A 15573-nucleotide genomic window follows, 5' to 3' on the forward strand; every position below is an offset into this window, starting at 1 on the left:
TAACACCTAACAGCTTAGAATGCTTTGGGTTTTGCCATATATACTGTGCATACAGGGACTGATCCAAAGCTGTTGGCTCCATAGTGTTTTGGCTCAAGAATATACGTTTTTCAAAATCAACCTACATAATTTACTTTTTCAAGCCTGACTATCAGGGTGCAAAAGTGCTTTGTTCTAAAGGCTGGTGGCTCCACTGGGGCAACCACTGTAATTCTAGCAGCTTCTCCTGCCGTGAGTAGCTGCTTACTAGCTGGTGCCACATTCTGGTCTACCCAGCTAGCAAAATTATTGTGTGGGCTACAGTTCTTGTAGCAATAAGAGGGGCATTTCAAAACTGAGGCAACAGTCCCTGTTGTTACTTGTAACATGGTGATGCCTAGAGGCTTCTCTAAAGCTGAGAGCCCCATTGTGCTAAGCACTAGATAAAGACAGAGTAAGAGATCATCCCTGCTGTATGGCCACAAACTAAGCAGACCACAGGGACGAAGCTCAAGAGAAAAAAAAAAAAAAAAAAAGTTTTGTTAAGATTTAGTAAATGTGAAGTTGAGACATACGTGGGAGAAGAGCATGATCCAGCCCAGCACTTGAGTCTTCCCATTGGTCTCAGAGGGCATATTCACATACTCAAAGGCTAGCCTATGTTTCAGCAGTTCCAGTCTCAGTCATCTCTGGAGTTCAGTGACGAGCCAGGAACAAGATCCTGCTCACTTGATCCTTCAGTTCTTCACCTGAACTGCTTGAGCACAATTTGACATTGATGTTTTTGTTCTGTCAGAAGAAAGAGGGAAAGTTCAATTCTAACTAATATTAAATGTATAGAACTATTTAGAAGTTCATGTTTATGTTATGTTATTATTAGAAGCATTTTTTCTTTTCCTTTTAAACAATTTTGAGTTGATCACAAATGTCCAGGCTATATTCTAATGAAATATATGGGCCCTTGCAAAACTTGAAACTCATTAAAGTAGAAGATGATAAAGTTTAATTTAGGGTTCATAGGCAAGATTTTTTTAACTGTGTCAAGATAATTTCACTTATTAGAAATAGCATGGTTAAGCTGCTTTTTGAGAGCTCTGATGTTCTAACTCTAAAGTTTTTAGACCTTTATTAATGATACAGAATAATTGTACTGTGATTGAAATCAAGATTTCCAGATAATTGGGCCTTTTTTTGGCAACTGAATCTTCACAATTTTCTCTTTCTTTTATTCAAGGGAGCTGCAAATATCAGATTTTAAAATGTACTGTCCATTATTAATTGTAGAAACTGCTTATTTACCTCAAGTTAAGCACATGCATAAGTACTGCTTAGTCGATCCTAACTTATTTAATAAGAATGTTCCAGAAAATTACAGTTTCTCATTGACCCTTTAGAAATTACAACTACAGTTCATAAAATTAATAGTATATTACAGTTTCAACATATGAACTGACTGTTATATTTCTTAACTGGAGTTTTCCTGTTCATAAAATCTGCCCGTTTACTCTTTTAAACTGCCGTTTAAAATCTGCCTAGTTTACTTTGCTACTTTGTAATTCCTGGAAGTGCAAGAAATTTAGTGCTCTGGTTGGTTGCGCTTTACATGAATTTATGTCCAGTTTTTAGACCACACTCTTAGCATTCTGTACAAGAAAACCTAAAGGAAAACCATTGCCTCGAACAGTCAGATCTGGTTCACTACTTAGTTTGCCTGTCTTCACATGCATTGTATGCCTCCATATGCCTCATCAGCTCTAAAAAACACTACTAAGGCATCACAACAGTCTGCTGGAACCAGAAGATTGTTCACTTGGAAAGTGAAAAGTTTCTGTGATCAGTTTTGTATTTTGAATTTGTGATGATATTTGAAATAAGCTGTATTTTGGGACCATCCTCTGCTCCCTGTACATTTCGAGTAGAAACTTTTTTTTACTTGTATTCTTTTGAAAAATTTGCACATATACGTTTCTAATACTTGCATCACTAATATACACATATCCATTTCAACACATCCAGCCCTATGAATTGCCTTTTTCCTGTCATATTTCTCTCTGTTAACCGTCTCTAAATGTCTCTATAGTTTTGTTTTAATACAGTTTTTCTTCAATCAGTTCAAATATTCAATGTATCTTATGTATGTCAGCCTCTGCAGAGGATGAAAACCTTTTGAATGCTGTTTTTTATGAAGTACAGTAGCTGAAATATTCTGAAAGTCTAGTTTTTGCTTAAGAACCTAACCAATACTTCAGTATTTAGGAGATTGAGACAGACCACTGATGAACTGATAGACCTAGAGTTAGGACAAGCCAGGGGTTTAGGGGCACAGATGTGTCAAAGTCGTGCTGTAAAAAAAGGCTGAAAAGATGTTGTTTCTGTGTTGCTACATATTAGTATAGCTTTTGGCACTAGTGGAGGAGAAAGAAGGAGGGATAAAAAGAATGATTCGGACCAAACCCATACAATTTCTTCATCGGGCTCTGGGAAGAAATACAGGAAGTACCAAACCCATGACTTTCAGCTGGGCTATAAAATAGCAAGCATTGTAGATTTTTCCTGAAGTCTGTACCTTAACAACAACCATGGTCAGCTCACAAAGATGCCAGTTTGGCTTGCACAAGATTCCCTTAGCTTGATCATGTAACTACCATATTCACCTTTTTAAGTATAGGATTATTTCCTACTTGAATTTTTATTCAGATATTGTCAGATGCATGCAGGACATGATGGCATTATTCTTTTTTGTATGCTATACACACTGGAAGAATCAGTTCAATATGGCCAAAACACCCAAAAGAAAAAAGAGACAAAAAAATGCACAGATAAAGACCACATGAAACAAGACAGGAATTATTTCATTTAGCATCACATAACACTCTACAGTAAGGGTAAAACTGTGTTACAACAGAAAAGCAGTATTTTTAAGAAAAAAAATTATTATTATCTCCAACAGTACAAGTAGTTTAGACACTAAATTGTAAATTTAGTACGTTAATGTTAGTTCAAGGTGTTGGAAGCACCTTTAGCTATTATAAAAAAATTCTACAACCCAGTGATTCTATTCTATTCTATTCTATTCTATTCTATTCTATTCTATTCTATTCTATTCTATTCTATTCTATTCTATTCTATTCTATTCTATTCTATTCTATTCTACTCTAGTCCATAAGGTCATCACTCTGTGTGTTTTAGCACTTTGAAATTCTGTCAGTAATATGTATCATTTATGGGTTTAGCTACTTGCACATACCTACTCCACTTGCGCATCTCTGCTCTACTCTACATTCTTTACTTTGTATCTATGAAAGCCCAAAAAAGTCACTGGGGACTATGAAAGTACAAGGGTAAGAGAAAATCTGACCTCAGATTTCCTGAAGACCTCTAAGGAATCTCCTGTTTAAAGCAGCTGGAAAGAATTATGAATAAACCAATGTTACGGGTAGGGCAAGAGATGCAACCTGCAACAGAAGTTTCAAACATTGGTAGAACAAATCCTTTCTCTTTACTGAAACACCGTATTTCTTTCTGGAAGAAGAAACAGACACCCACTTCTGCACAAGCCAAGATCTCCAAAGACTTTATGTGGCCTACTAGCCACTGAGATGGGAACGGCCAACAGAAACATTATGCACTTATACCAATAAAAAACAATGAGCTGCTGAAGGCAACTGCTATTACTGTCACTTGAATAAAAGTAACTCTGGCAACTAAACATGTATCAAAATAGATTCTGAAATACAAAAACACTTTCTTTTCAGCACCTACTCAAATATCTTATTTTAGATTGTGCCAAAACTGAAGGGTAGCTGATATCCACATTAATTCTGACTGACAATTTTATGGGAAAATCTGGGAAGACCTCTCCCCAAAGATCATTCATATGGAGAACATACTCCAGATTCGCTTAACTTGCTGCCAGATGTCACTCCTAGTCCACTGCTAAATAGCTCCTGGTACATGTATCAGGTTTTAGTGGCCTTCTGTGGATTAGGGCCTGGAAAGTGACCATGGCGACTTCTAATTCAGTATCCAAGATATGTTCATTGTTAGAAATGGTTAAATACATTTTTGTCATTGCTACTAACAGAACAAAGGCTGTTGTCTAAAAGAGAACTATAGTGTCATTAATGCTTACAGTGATGCTAAGGACATATCCTGTCCTGTTATAAAATCAGAGAATGTCATCAAACGATGGAGCACAGAAGGAGAGCAATGTGGCTTTTTGGTCCATCAGCGTTATCATCTAGGGAGCAAAAAATACTTTTTACCTGCTAGCTGTTTAAATCTGTTATGGATGTTGCTGCGAGGGAGGGAACAAATGCTCAAAACAACTTTATAAAATAAATAGAGAAGTTAGAATTATTCTGTGACTGTAGGATGGCACCTTGAATGATTATTTCCACAATGTATTTACTAACACGATGCATTTTAAATGCGCTGAGCAGTTTCCACTGACTGACAGTCTCAGACTGTTTAGTGTTTTTCCTCTGCTTCTTCCACATATCCTGCTTCATGCTGCTGACGTGTTTCATAACTTTCCTTCATTGTCTGTCTCCATCCTTCCTGAAGCCTGAGGGTGTCTTTCTTCATAATTGATCTCTTTAGTTTCTGACTGGTTATGCTTTCTTCAAAAAGACCCTCACCCAGGGTCAGGGGTGAGATTGACAGCCCAGCTCAAGTGTGTCTATACCAATGCACGTAGCATGGGCAATAAACAGGAGGAGCTGGAAGCCATTATAAAGCAGGACGGCTACAACTTGGTCGCCATCAGATGAACGTGGTGGGACAACTCTCATGACTGACATGTTGTCATGGATGACTACAGACTCTTTAGGAAAGACAGGCCAACAAGGAGAGGTGATGGAGTTGCTCTGTATGTGAGGGAGCAACTGGAATGCATGGAGCTTGGCCTGGGGCCAAATGACGAACGAGTTGAGAGCTTGTGGGTTAGAATTAAGGGACAGGCTCACACGGGTGACATTACGGTGGGTGTGTACTACAGGCCACCTGACCAGGAGGAGGAAATTGATGAGGCCTTCTACAGGCAGCTGCAAGCAGCCTCACAATCACAGGCCCTGGTTCTCATGGGGGACTTCAACCACCCTGACATCAGCTGGGAAGACCATACAGCTAGGCAGGCGCAATCCAGGAGGTTCCTACAGAGCATCGATGATAACTTTCTGATGCAAGTGGTGGAGGAACCAACAAGGAAAGGCGCGCTGCTGGACCTTGTATTAACAAGCAAGGAGGGACTGGTGGAGGATGTGAAGGTCGGAGGTAGACTCGACTGCAGTGACCATGAAATGGTCGAGTTCAGGATCCTGCATGGAGGAAGCAGGGCAATAAGCAGGATCAAAACCTTGGACCTCAGGAGGGCTAACTTTGCCCTCTTCAAGGAGCTACTGGGAGGAATCCCATGGACCAGGGCTCTCAAAGGCAGGGGGGTCCAAGAGTGTTGGTCGCTCTTTAAACGTCACTTCCTTCATGCTCAGGAGCAGTGCATCCCCCTGAGAAAGAAATCGAGCAAAGGAGGCAGGAGACCTGCATGGTTAAACAAGGAGCTTCTAGCGGAGATCAGGTGGAAGAGAAAGGTCCATGGAATGTGGAAAGAGGGGCAGGCCACTTGGGAAGAGTACAGGAATGTGGTCAGAGCGTGCAGGGATGCGATGAGGAAGGCCAAAGCCCACCTGGAATTGAATCTAGCAAGGGATATCAAAAACAACAAGAAGGGCTTCTTCAACTGCATCAGCAGCAAACGGAAGGCTAGGGACAATGTGGGGCCGCTGCTGAATGAGGTGGGTGTCCTGGTGACAGAGGATGTAGAGAAGGCAGAGCTACTGAATGCCACCTTTGCTTCAGTCTTCAGTGCTAAGACTGGCCCTCAGGAATCCCAGGCCCTGGAGGTAAGAGAAGAAGCCTATAGAGAGGACGACTTTCCCTTGGTCAAGGAGGACTGTGTGAGGGATCGCTTAAGCAATCTGGACGTCCACAAATCCATGGGCCCCGATGGAATGCACCCACGAGTGCTCAGGGAGCTGCTGGATGTCATTGCTGAGCCACTCTCCATCATCTTTGAGAGGTCCTGGAGGACAGGAGAGGTGCCCAAGGACTGAAGAAAGGCCAGTGTCACTCCAATCTTCAAAAAGGGCAAGAAGGAGGACCCAGGGAACTACAGCCCAGTCAGCCTCCCCTCCGTCCTGGGAAAGGTGGTGGAGCAGCTTATCCTGGAGGTCATCAACAAGCAAGTGGAGGAAAAGAAGGTTATCAGGAGTAGTCAACATGGATTCACCGAGGGGAAATCATGCCTTACCAATCTGATAGCTTTGTACGATGGCATGACTGGCTGGGTAGACGAAGGGAGAGCCATGGATGTTGTCTACCTAGACTTCAGCAAGGCTTTTGACACTGTCTCCCATAACATCCTCCTAGGGAAGCTGAGGAAGTGTGGGCTGGATGAGTGGTCAGTGAAGTGGATTGAGAACCGGCTGAATGGTAGAGCTCAGAGGGTTGTCATCAGTGGCGCTGAGTCTAGTTGGAGGCTGGTAACAAGTGGTGTTCCCCAGGGGTCAGTACTGGGCCCAGCCTTGTTCAACTTCTTCATCAACGACCTGGATGAAGAGTTAGAATGTACCCTCAGCAAGTTTGCTGATGACACCAAACTGGGAGGTGTGGTAGATACACAAGAAGGCTGTGCTGCCATTCAGCATGACCTGGACAGGCTGGAAAGCTGGGCAGAGAGGAACCTGATGAGGTTCAACAAAAGCAAATGCAGGGTCCTGCACCTGGGGAGGAAAAACCCCATTCATCAGTACAGGCTTGGGGTGGACCTGCTGGAGAGCAGCTGTGCGGAGAGGGACCTGGGTGTCCTGGTGGACGACAGGTTAACCATGAGCCAGCAGTGTGCCCTGGCTTCCAAGAAAGCCAGTGGGATCCTGGGGTGCATCAAGAAGAGTGTGGCCAGCAGGTCGAGGGAGGTTCTCCTTCCCCTCTACACTGCCCTGGTGAGGCCTCATCTGGAGTAGTCTGTCCAGTTCTGGGCTCCCCAGTTCAAGGAAGTTGAAGAGCTACTGGAGAGAGTCCAACGGAGGGCTACAAGGATGGTGAGAGGACTGGAACATCTCTGCTACGAGGAGAGGCTGAGGGAGCTGGGCTTGTTCAGCCTGAAGAAGAGAAGGCTGCGAGGGGACCTAATATATACTTACAAATATCTGAAGGGTGGGTGTCAGGAGGATGGGGCCAAGCTCTTTTCAGTAGTGCTCAGCGACAGGACAAGGGGCAATGGGCACAAACTGAAGCAGAGTAAGTTCCGTCTGAACGTGAGGAAGAACTTCTTCTCTCTGAGGGTGACGGAGCCCTGGAACAGGCTTCCCAGGGAGGTTGTGGAGTCTCCTTCTCTGGAGATATTCAAGATCTGCCTGGAAAAGGTCCTGTGCAGCCTGCTGTAGGTGACCCTGCTTCGGCAGGAGGGTTGGACTAGATGACCCACAGAGGTCCCTTCCAACACCTACCATTCTGTGATTCTGTGATTCTGTGATACTGTGATTCAAGGACAGGTTCTCTGAGCCTTCCTTGTCCTGAATGTTTTATTTACTCCTCCAGCAATCAGTTTCAAGAACATCATGCAGGAAAGGAAGCAATTCTTCAGCATTAGAAAAAGAGGCAGTATCTGGATCTCATACTCTCATTTTGGATGTGGGAGTATGTCCAGGTCAGTGTAGTGTTTTGTGTAAAGTTCATGGGAAGACAATTTTCTTATGTTCTTATTCTGAATATAGGACTTTTTTGTGCACACATTTCTGCATATCTCTGAAGTGTCTTCTAGTAGAGTGCAAGAGTGGAAGACCTGATATTTTACAAAATTTTCTACGTATGGCTGACAGAATTAGGGGTTGTATTCAGCACAGCTCAGACAACAGAAATCTGGTTTTAATGTGATGAACACTGAAATTCAGTCATCAACAATCCTGTTGGTGCAGAATTTATGTAGCTAGTGCAATTGAGGGCTGACTCAGTGACAGGTGTTCACCCAGGGATTGAAGAGGACCTCCCTGCTCTCCCATTGCATCTCTCAAGGCTTTAGCACTCCCTACCTCTACAACAAGAAAAACTCCATCAGGAACATCACAGCTGAATCTTCTGGAAGAAATTCCTCCTCAGCTATTCACTGTATACATTTCTTTGATGGACTTCGTTGATAACTTCTCCTTTTTGTTAAAGACAGAAAAAAAACCCAGCTAATTAAATCCATTCAGTCTTGAAATACATTGGTCAAGCACCTGCACACCAACACCTATTGATCTAGGACACAAAAATGTTCCTATGATGTTGTAGGAGTCCCAAAGACTTCAAGTTCAAGATCTTTTGACAAAAATCAAAAGAACAGAGGAACAGTGAATACTCTTCTTAGCCTCATCCTGCAGGTATAAGAAGGGCAGTGGTGATCAGAGAAGGAGAATTCCCTTTCATTTACTGCTTTTTCACTTCATCTGTCATTATAAATAGAGAAAAATTCAGGTGACTTTATTCTGTGCTTAAGGTTTTCTCTCCTGACCCCTTCACAGATGGGAGATTGGAAAATGGAGCACCTGCAGTCTCACCTGTGGAGTTGGATTGCAGACACGTGATGTCTTCTGTTCTCATCTACTATCAAGAGAGACTAACGAGACCGTGATTTTGGCAGACGAATTGTGCTATAAACCTAAGCCATCCCTTGTGCAAGCCTGTAATCGCTTTGACTGCCCACCCTCCTGGTATCCTACAGAATGGCAAGAGGTAAGAAAGTATGTGTAATCATTTTATGACTGCTCTAAGCGGTCTTTACATGCATTATTGATGCATCATTTTGCTTTAGCCCCTCAAGAGGATTCATTAATCATTTTGACAAGCCATTAAAAAACTGAAAAAACATGACTTTGTGCTCTTTAAAAAAGCTCTTAACAGCTGGCTATAGGTTCCAGACAAAAATATCTGGAATATGATGGTCAGATGTAGCGAGTGGATTTGGGCTAGCAATGCCAAGGCTTCTAGGAATACAAAGCTGTAAGGGTGAAGGAGGAGAGAATCTCAAATGTGTTTGGTATTCTGTATATTCTCAAATAATAATTCAGTTTTGGGCAAGGAGCATTCCTCATCCTTCAGAGTCACATATGAATGTTGGGCACTTCCCTTTGGGAGATGGATGCCTTATTACACTAATGCTGAAAATCGCTGTCTTCACAATGGATCTGTGCAAGACTTTCTGTCTTTGGAAAGCAAAGTGAAATGAGTTTATTTGTTACCATCTGGTTGCAAATGAAAACACTTGTGCAATTCAAAAGACTTAAAGATGCTTCTGTTGGATACAATACCACACAGGAAAAAAGGATCCTGCCCTGTTGTCAGAAGTAAAGGGAAAATTTGTTGCATGGTGAAGGTGCAAGCAAAAGCCCTGTTTAAATCTTCACTTCTGCTGAGTGCAAAGATTCATTCCATCCTATGAGAAAACTATGAGCAGTTGGCACGGTGCTTACTTATGCCCATCCAGTCCCTATCTATAAAATTTGCTCTTTACTTAACAGCCGGGGAGATGTTAATGTACTCAGCTAATGAAACTGATAAGTCTGTGAAGCTGTACTTCATGGGAGGGCTCTGAGTTTGGGCAGCCATCCCAGTAACAGAAAGCTATGCCAGCCTGATGTTCTGTCAAAGCTAGATCACTAGCCTATGGCATTAGTCCTATGTTTAAAACAATTCAGTGATATTTCATTGTTTAATTTGTCTACTGATATTCACACACATGTATTTTCTTGGTTATACCTTTGAATATTTCTAGTCTGTAGTCATATATAAATCCTGTGTTTGTAAATAGGAAATCGTATTCTACTAGTGCATAATATGACAAAGTCAAGCATTTCAGAGTCAGTATATGCTAGAAGGAGTGCCTATGCTCGTTGAAATCTTATAACTGGCCACAGTCCTTACAGAAAGCAATGTTATGTGAGTTTTTTTGAATAGTCAGAAGAGACGTACATTACACCATGCTGAAAAATTGACTTTCTGTTAATAATGACCATTAGCTATAGGCCATCCTAGAATGGTACCAAACAGTTTCCGCTAGAGCAATTTCCAGGCGTATTTTTGCTAATGTTTGAACATTTCACCAGTGTAACCACGCTTATTTCCACCTGGCTAAAGTAATGTTTTATCCATTTTTGTACCTGCTCGGAGGGTCTCAAATGTGCTGTGTTTTTGAAAGGTGTAGCAGATTTTAGGGAAGAGGGAGCTTGATTAAGTATAAAGGCTTTAATAAGCATATTAATCAGGATTTAAATTAAACTGCTCAGTTCACACCTTTTGTGTTAGCTGCTGCCTTCTCTGGGCTGGGTGGAGAAAGGGAACCTGTGCTGCAAATCATTGCTGCAGCTTAACAAAGATCACGTTATAGCTCTTCTCTACTTACTTCCACAGGCTTTGCAGGTTGTCCAGCTGTGCATGTAGCTCCTCCCTACATGGGCACGGAATATTTCCTGTACTTACCTTTCACCAGGAGAAAACAGCACAAAGAAAATACTTTCTTACCTATAGTCTTCTGTCTCTGTTTACATGAGTATAGTGCAAGAAAACAAAGGCCTAACCCATCAAAATGAATTTCCACTCTTTCATTTTTTAAAGACATCTGTCTTGCTTCTTTGCACCACCAACCTCTCCGGTTATTTCCACCCTGTAGGAAAGCCAGGTCTTGCAGTTCAGTCTCACGCAGGTTTCGCGTTCGTGACCTCCAGGTGAAAATCTACACCATCAGGCCAGTGCGCTGTACTTAGGGATAGTTACATCTTTTGGCTCCTGCAATGTGAGAGGGAAAAAACCATTTGGACAGGATGTGAGTTGCTAAGACTTCTCCTGGAGGTGAACTCCAGCCATGCAGCAGAACTGCCATGAAGACCTCCAGGAGAAGAAACCCTGCAGGAGGATTTTTTTCCTTGCATTAAGGGACCCACAACACCTCTCCTATCACCAAATCCCCGAAAGGGTTCCCCACATATGGGGAGACGGAGGGGCCTGCGGGAAGGTGCCCTCCTCACCCAAAGGAAAGTCCTTTAAAACTTCACCGACACTACAGGGTAACATCTGTTCTCCATACAGCCTGGTTTGAAGCCTTTTCTTTGGTCTCATCTGTGGAGTTCGTCATGCTTTTCAGAGCACTCTCTCACAATACTTTCAAGCAAACAAACAAACAAAAGTTTTAAACTGCAATGAGCAATGTTTTCTTTTCTAAGTCCTTTTATGCTTGTTAAGGAGGGGTTGTCTGAATTAAATGCCGTTAGAAGCCCCAGTGCTCCTGGCAGATAAACACACAATAATTATCAGTGCTGTAAAATTCCAAGCAATTTTTTAAATATCCCTTTACAGATTAAAGACTATTTATTTTTAAATAGTTCTGTTTCTTAGCTAAATCCATTAGGATGTTTATGTTGTTTTCAGTAGCATGCTTCTGCAGGAAAGTGAATATGAGCTTCCATTTTTACAAGGCCCTTATAAACATCTACTCTGCAGACCCAAATGGGAGTCATCCATTAGTAAATGTTCATCCTCCTTTGTTTTATTACGGAGCAAGCACTGTAGTCTCAGTCCCAGCGTTCTTTCTCAGCTGCTCGGTGCTAGCCTTGCTCCAAAGATAATTAGAACAATGGCTTGACAACAGTGTCAGTATGGGAAAACTGGTAATATTTTTCCTAGCTATTTTTTCTGCATATTGTAAAAAGTCCTGTATAAATCTTCATGTGTCAGGCCTTAGAAAACAACTGAAAGGGCTGCTAAGAGAAAAATATTTACTTCCTTTGCAGATGCTTTATCTTACTGTAGAGTCATAGCAGAGAATTAATTTTTGAGAGTAAGGCAAAAAACTTGTACTGCTGTAGTCCCACCACCTTAAGCAGAGGTCAGTGCAAAATTAAACCACCTGGGAGGGCTGAGGGGTAGGACAGCCCCTTCCTCAACTGTCTCTGTAATCAGGACTTGCCGTAAAATGACATCACTTCAAACATTCAGCTACAGCACCAAATTGGTAGCAGTTATGATGCTGAGTGACAGTTGATAGCCCTGTGTTTTTTATTAACTGCCTTTTTCCACAAGTTTGAGAAGACACCAGCTTCTCTGTCTCCCAGACAATGGAAATGGTGATTTTGCCTGAATTCTGTGCATTGTATGCATGTGCATAGATGCTCATAGACATGTGCTGAGGCAGAGAGATGGCCTCTTTTCCCTCTCTGCTTCTAATGGTGACCATCAATTCTTTGGGTTAATGATAATCTGTAGATTGTTGTATGAGCAGAACAGATAACAAAGCAACAACTGCTGTGAGAGATGCCAAGGCCACTGTTCCACCAGCAGTTCAGGATGACATATGCCAGCACTTCTGCCAAAGGAGAAAATGGCTGCTGCGGGATCTCTTTCTTGCCCTTACAGCGCCTACTTCTTTATCTCTCCAGAAGTGCTGTGCAATCATGCAATGGTCCTGGTTAAAGCTAGCCAGAAACACAATTAGCTTTAGCCTAGATTAATTTTCCACTCTGGTTCACTGTGCAGCCACACAAATGCTTACACCAGCATATGGGAAAAGACAGCACAAAACCAGGAACGACTAGCTGGCAGAATTTAATGTCAGCCTTGTGTCATGTTTACTTGATTGTTGAACTAGGCATAATCAGGCAGCAATGTGAGGAGATGCCGCTCGGGAAGTTAGTATTCCGGCAAAGTCCCAGATCTCCTGTAAAAGAATGTCAGGAGATATCACGCTTGGCTCTGCTCAAAAGCTGTGGAGACATAGTTCAAAAACAGCCACGTTTTACCTACTTGCGTTGGGGAAGTGAAACCTCTCTGTGGTACAAGCAGATTTCTCTGTTGTAAAGCTGTTGTGAGATCTTTCTGAATGGCAGAGAGACAAAGCACGTTTTTCAGATGGGTATGTCCAAATGAGGATCCTCTAAAAACTGCTGTTTCGTATTGCCTGTAAACACAAGCAGATGTTGCTGTCACTGATTATCCCCTTTCTTGGAATAATGTGAGGGCTGGAAGCTTCCACTAAAGAAAAATCAGCAAAAACCCCAGGGTAGTGAAAGCTCCAGAGGTGAAATACAGGTACAGGCACAGCTCCAGTGCAGTGATCCAGGACTGTCCTAGAAGAGCATTCCTGTGGACAACGAGGAATCTCATTACTGCATGTGGCTCTCTCTGGCACTCCAGGCAGTACAGTTTGGTGCTGAGTAGCAAGTTATTCTTCATGGGACAAAGTTACTTAAGTGACTGAAAGGCAAGAAGTGAGAAAATATCTGTTTTGTTTTACTCTTTTATCTGGTAGTGATGGAAGGGCAAGGACACTTCCTGGGATTAGACTGACTGACAGAAGGGACGTGCTTTTGTTTTATTCATACAGTGCCTAACCCATTTTGGTTCTGGTGTATGATGACAGTCCTTAGGCAATCTTGAAATAATACTTCTAATTGTATTTTTCTTGATTTACTCTCTCCTTGGGAATGAATTGTCCTCAAATGAAGGCTTGATAAATGTTCTCTTTTGTTGAAAACTAAAGTATTGTTTTACTTGTTCAATTTTTTGAAAGCCTTTGAGCTTTGCAACATTCTAAGTAGGACAAAAGCTCTTTTTACTCATTAGTGAGCAAACCAAACTGAATATAAATATATCTTTCTGCACTTCCTTTCTGCCTTTCCAGGAAAATGTATATCTTATATAATCAGGTTAGCATTAAAGTTTGTGCAGCTTTCTCTATCTAAGAGAGAAGGGGCTTTTATGACTCCTAGTTTTTCTAAAACAGTCCCTTTTTAACTGCTTAAGTTTTAATATTTCTTCATACGTTTTCTTTTTTCTTAGGCATGATTCCCATGTTGCAAGCTATAAGCAACTCGTAGTCATGTCAGTGTAGTGCAAGCTCCCCTCTCTTCTTTGCTAGGAGAAGGTGAAAAAGGAATTGAGCTGGCTGGACTGAACAGGACAATCGGGAGCCTGCTACCAGCTTCAGGAAAAAGATCCTCAGAAAAAAAGGCTGAGCAACCAAGTTTACAAAAAAGATTTGGGAAAGCTATTAAATGTGCTTGTTCAAAATTTCCTGCCCTGCTTGGCAAGAAATTAGATACAGAGAGGGATATTTACATTAAAGAGAGAAGGGAGGTGGGTTCTTTGGATATTGCTCATCCCAATTTACTTTGACTCAAATAAACCTTCTCCTTACCTTTTGGAAAGAGTACACACTGCTGTCATGACAGCCATAAATATAAGAGGGTTGCATGGATATTTAATGGTTTATTATATTAACCTTATCAACTAGTTACTGACACTAGCACCAGATTGTAGCTGATTCGTAACTTTTGCTTGAATTAAAAATCAGAAAAGTTACATAATGCAAGACTTCAAGGACAGGAATTTTGGGCTGGACAATTATGTTTTGAGCTGCACTAGCAATAGAGCTCATGCAGGTCAGAAACAAGAGGTGAGAAAATTACAAAAGGAAGAAAAAACAAAGTGATAAACTAGGGAATTTTTTATTTACAATACTCTCAAATTTTCTTTTTTTTTTTTTTGTTAATACAAACCATTTTTTAACAAACTAAATTTAAATATTTGGTTCAATCTAACTATTTTTTTCATAGCTACTACTATGCAATATGTATAATCAAATCCCAGAAATGAAGGTCTTGTATCATCTACTGCTGGAGAAGAATTTTCCACTCTCGCTGGCACTGTCAGTAGCACAGTCAGAGCTCAGGCAGATACATTGGAATGTAGATCATGTAGATCTTCCACATCCTGTGCAAGTGTCTCATTTTCTGGTTGGTGGTTACAGGAAAGGACAACTTTTCCATCTCCATACTGCAGTTCTGAACTGTTGTTCATGTGTCTTTTGTACAAATGCCTGAAAACAGAACATTTCAGAAATACTGAAGCAGTTTTTCTAAATATTAACAAAATAAGCTTCTTCCACTTTCCAAAATACTTTTTACATTTTTAAAAGAAGTCTGCTTTGTCATCTAGATTTTTTTTAATATATTTTCTATTTGCCCAAAATTGAGTGTGGATTTCAACTCAAATTCACAAGTAATTTGTGCTGCAAGTTGCGATGGTGCAAGTGTGATGTAATGTAGCTGATCTTGACCTCCCACAGTGTTCGCAGACGTGTGGCAGTGGTGTCCAGAAGCGAGATACACTTTGTAAGCAGCGCCTGGCAGATGGAAGCTTGCTAGAGCTGCCAGAAACCTTCTGCTCCACACCAAGGCCAGTTACCCAGCAAGCCTGCAAGAATGAGGATTGTCCCAATGAGTGGCTTCTCTCCAACTGGACACAGGTATGTTATTTGTATGCATGAATATTGTGCTGTTCTTGGCAATGAAGTTGCTTGGTCACTGGAGATAAAGGAGCCAAATGAGTTCAGACTGCATAAAGCATGTCATGCCCTGTTTTGTGCTGTAATCTGCCCTTATAATCCTGGTAGTGGACGTAATCACTAGCTCAGTGTTCCTCTTTGGAGATTGCCTACAGAGATGTGGTTTAGCCATCCAGCCAAACCATCAAGACCTCCCTTCTGGTGTAAACACAAGTCACGCTCAA

At 41.6% G+C, this 15573-nt stretch overlaps 1 protein-coding gene across 5 annotated transcripts in view; it reads left to right on the forward strand.

Moving 5' to 3' along the window:
- The window catches only part of ADAMTSL1 (ADAMTS like 1), a 466061-nt gene that overhangs the window by 398931 nt on the left and 51557 nt on the right, over positions 1-15573 (forward strand). For all 5 annotated transcript variants that reach the window (XR_012761943.1, XM_075411537.1, XM_075411538.1 and 2 more), the window contains 2 exons: positions 8538-8748; positions 15131-15310. Coding sequence is in view for 4 of the 5 variants with exons in the window: in XM_075411537.1 (XP_075267652.1) it covers positions 8538-8748; positions 15131-15310 (391 nt within the window). In the remaining variant the exon portion in view is untranslated. The remainder of the gene's footprint in view (positions 1-8537; positions 8749-15130; positions 15311-15573) is intronic.

Source organism: Opisthocomus hoazin, chromosome Z (assembly GCF_030867145.1).
Source record: "Opisthocomus hoazin isolate bOpiHoa1 chromosome Z, bOpiHoa1.hap1, whole genome shotgun sequence".
Lineage (NCBI taxonomy): Eukaryota > Metazoa > Chordata > Aves > Opisthocomiformes > Opisthocomidae > Opisthocomus > Opisthocomus hoazin.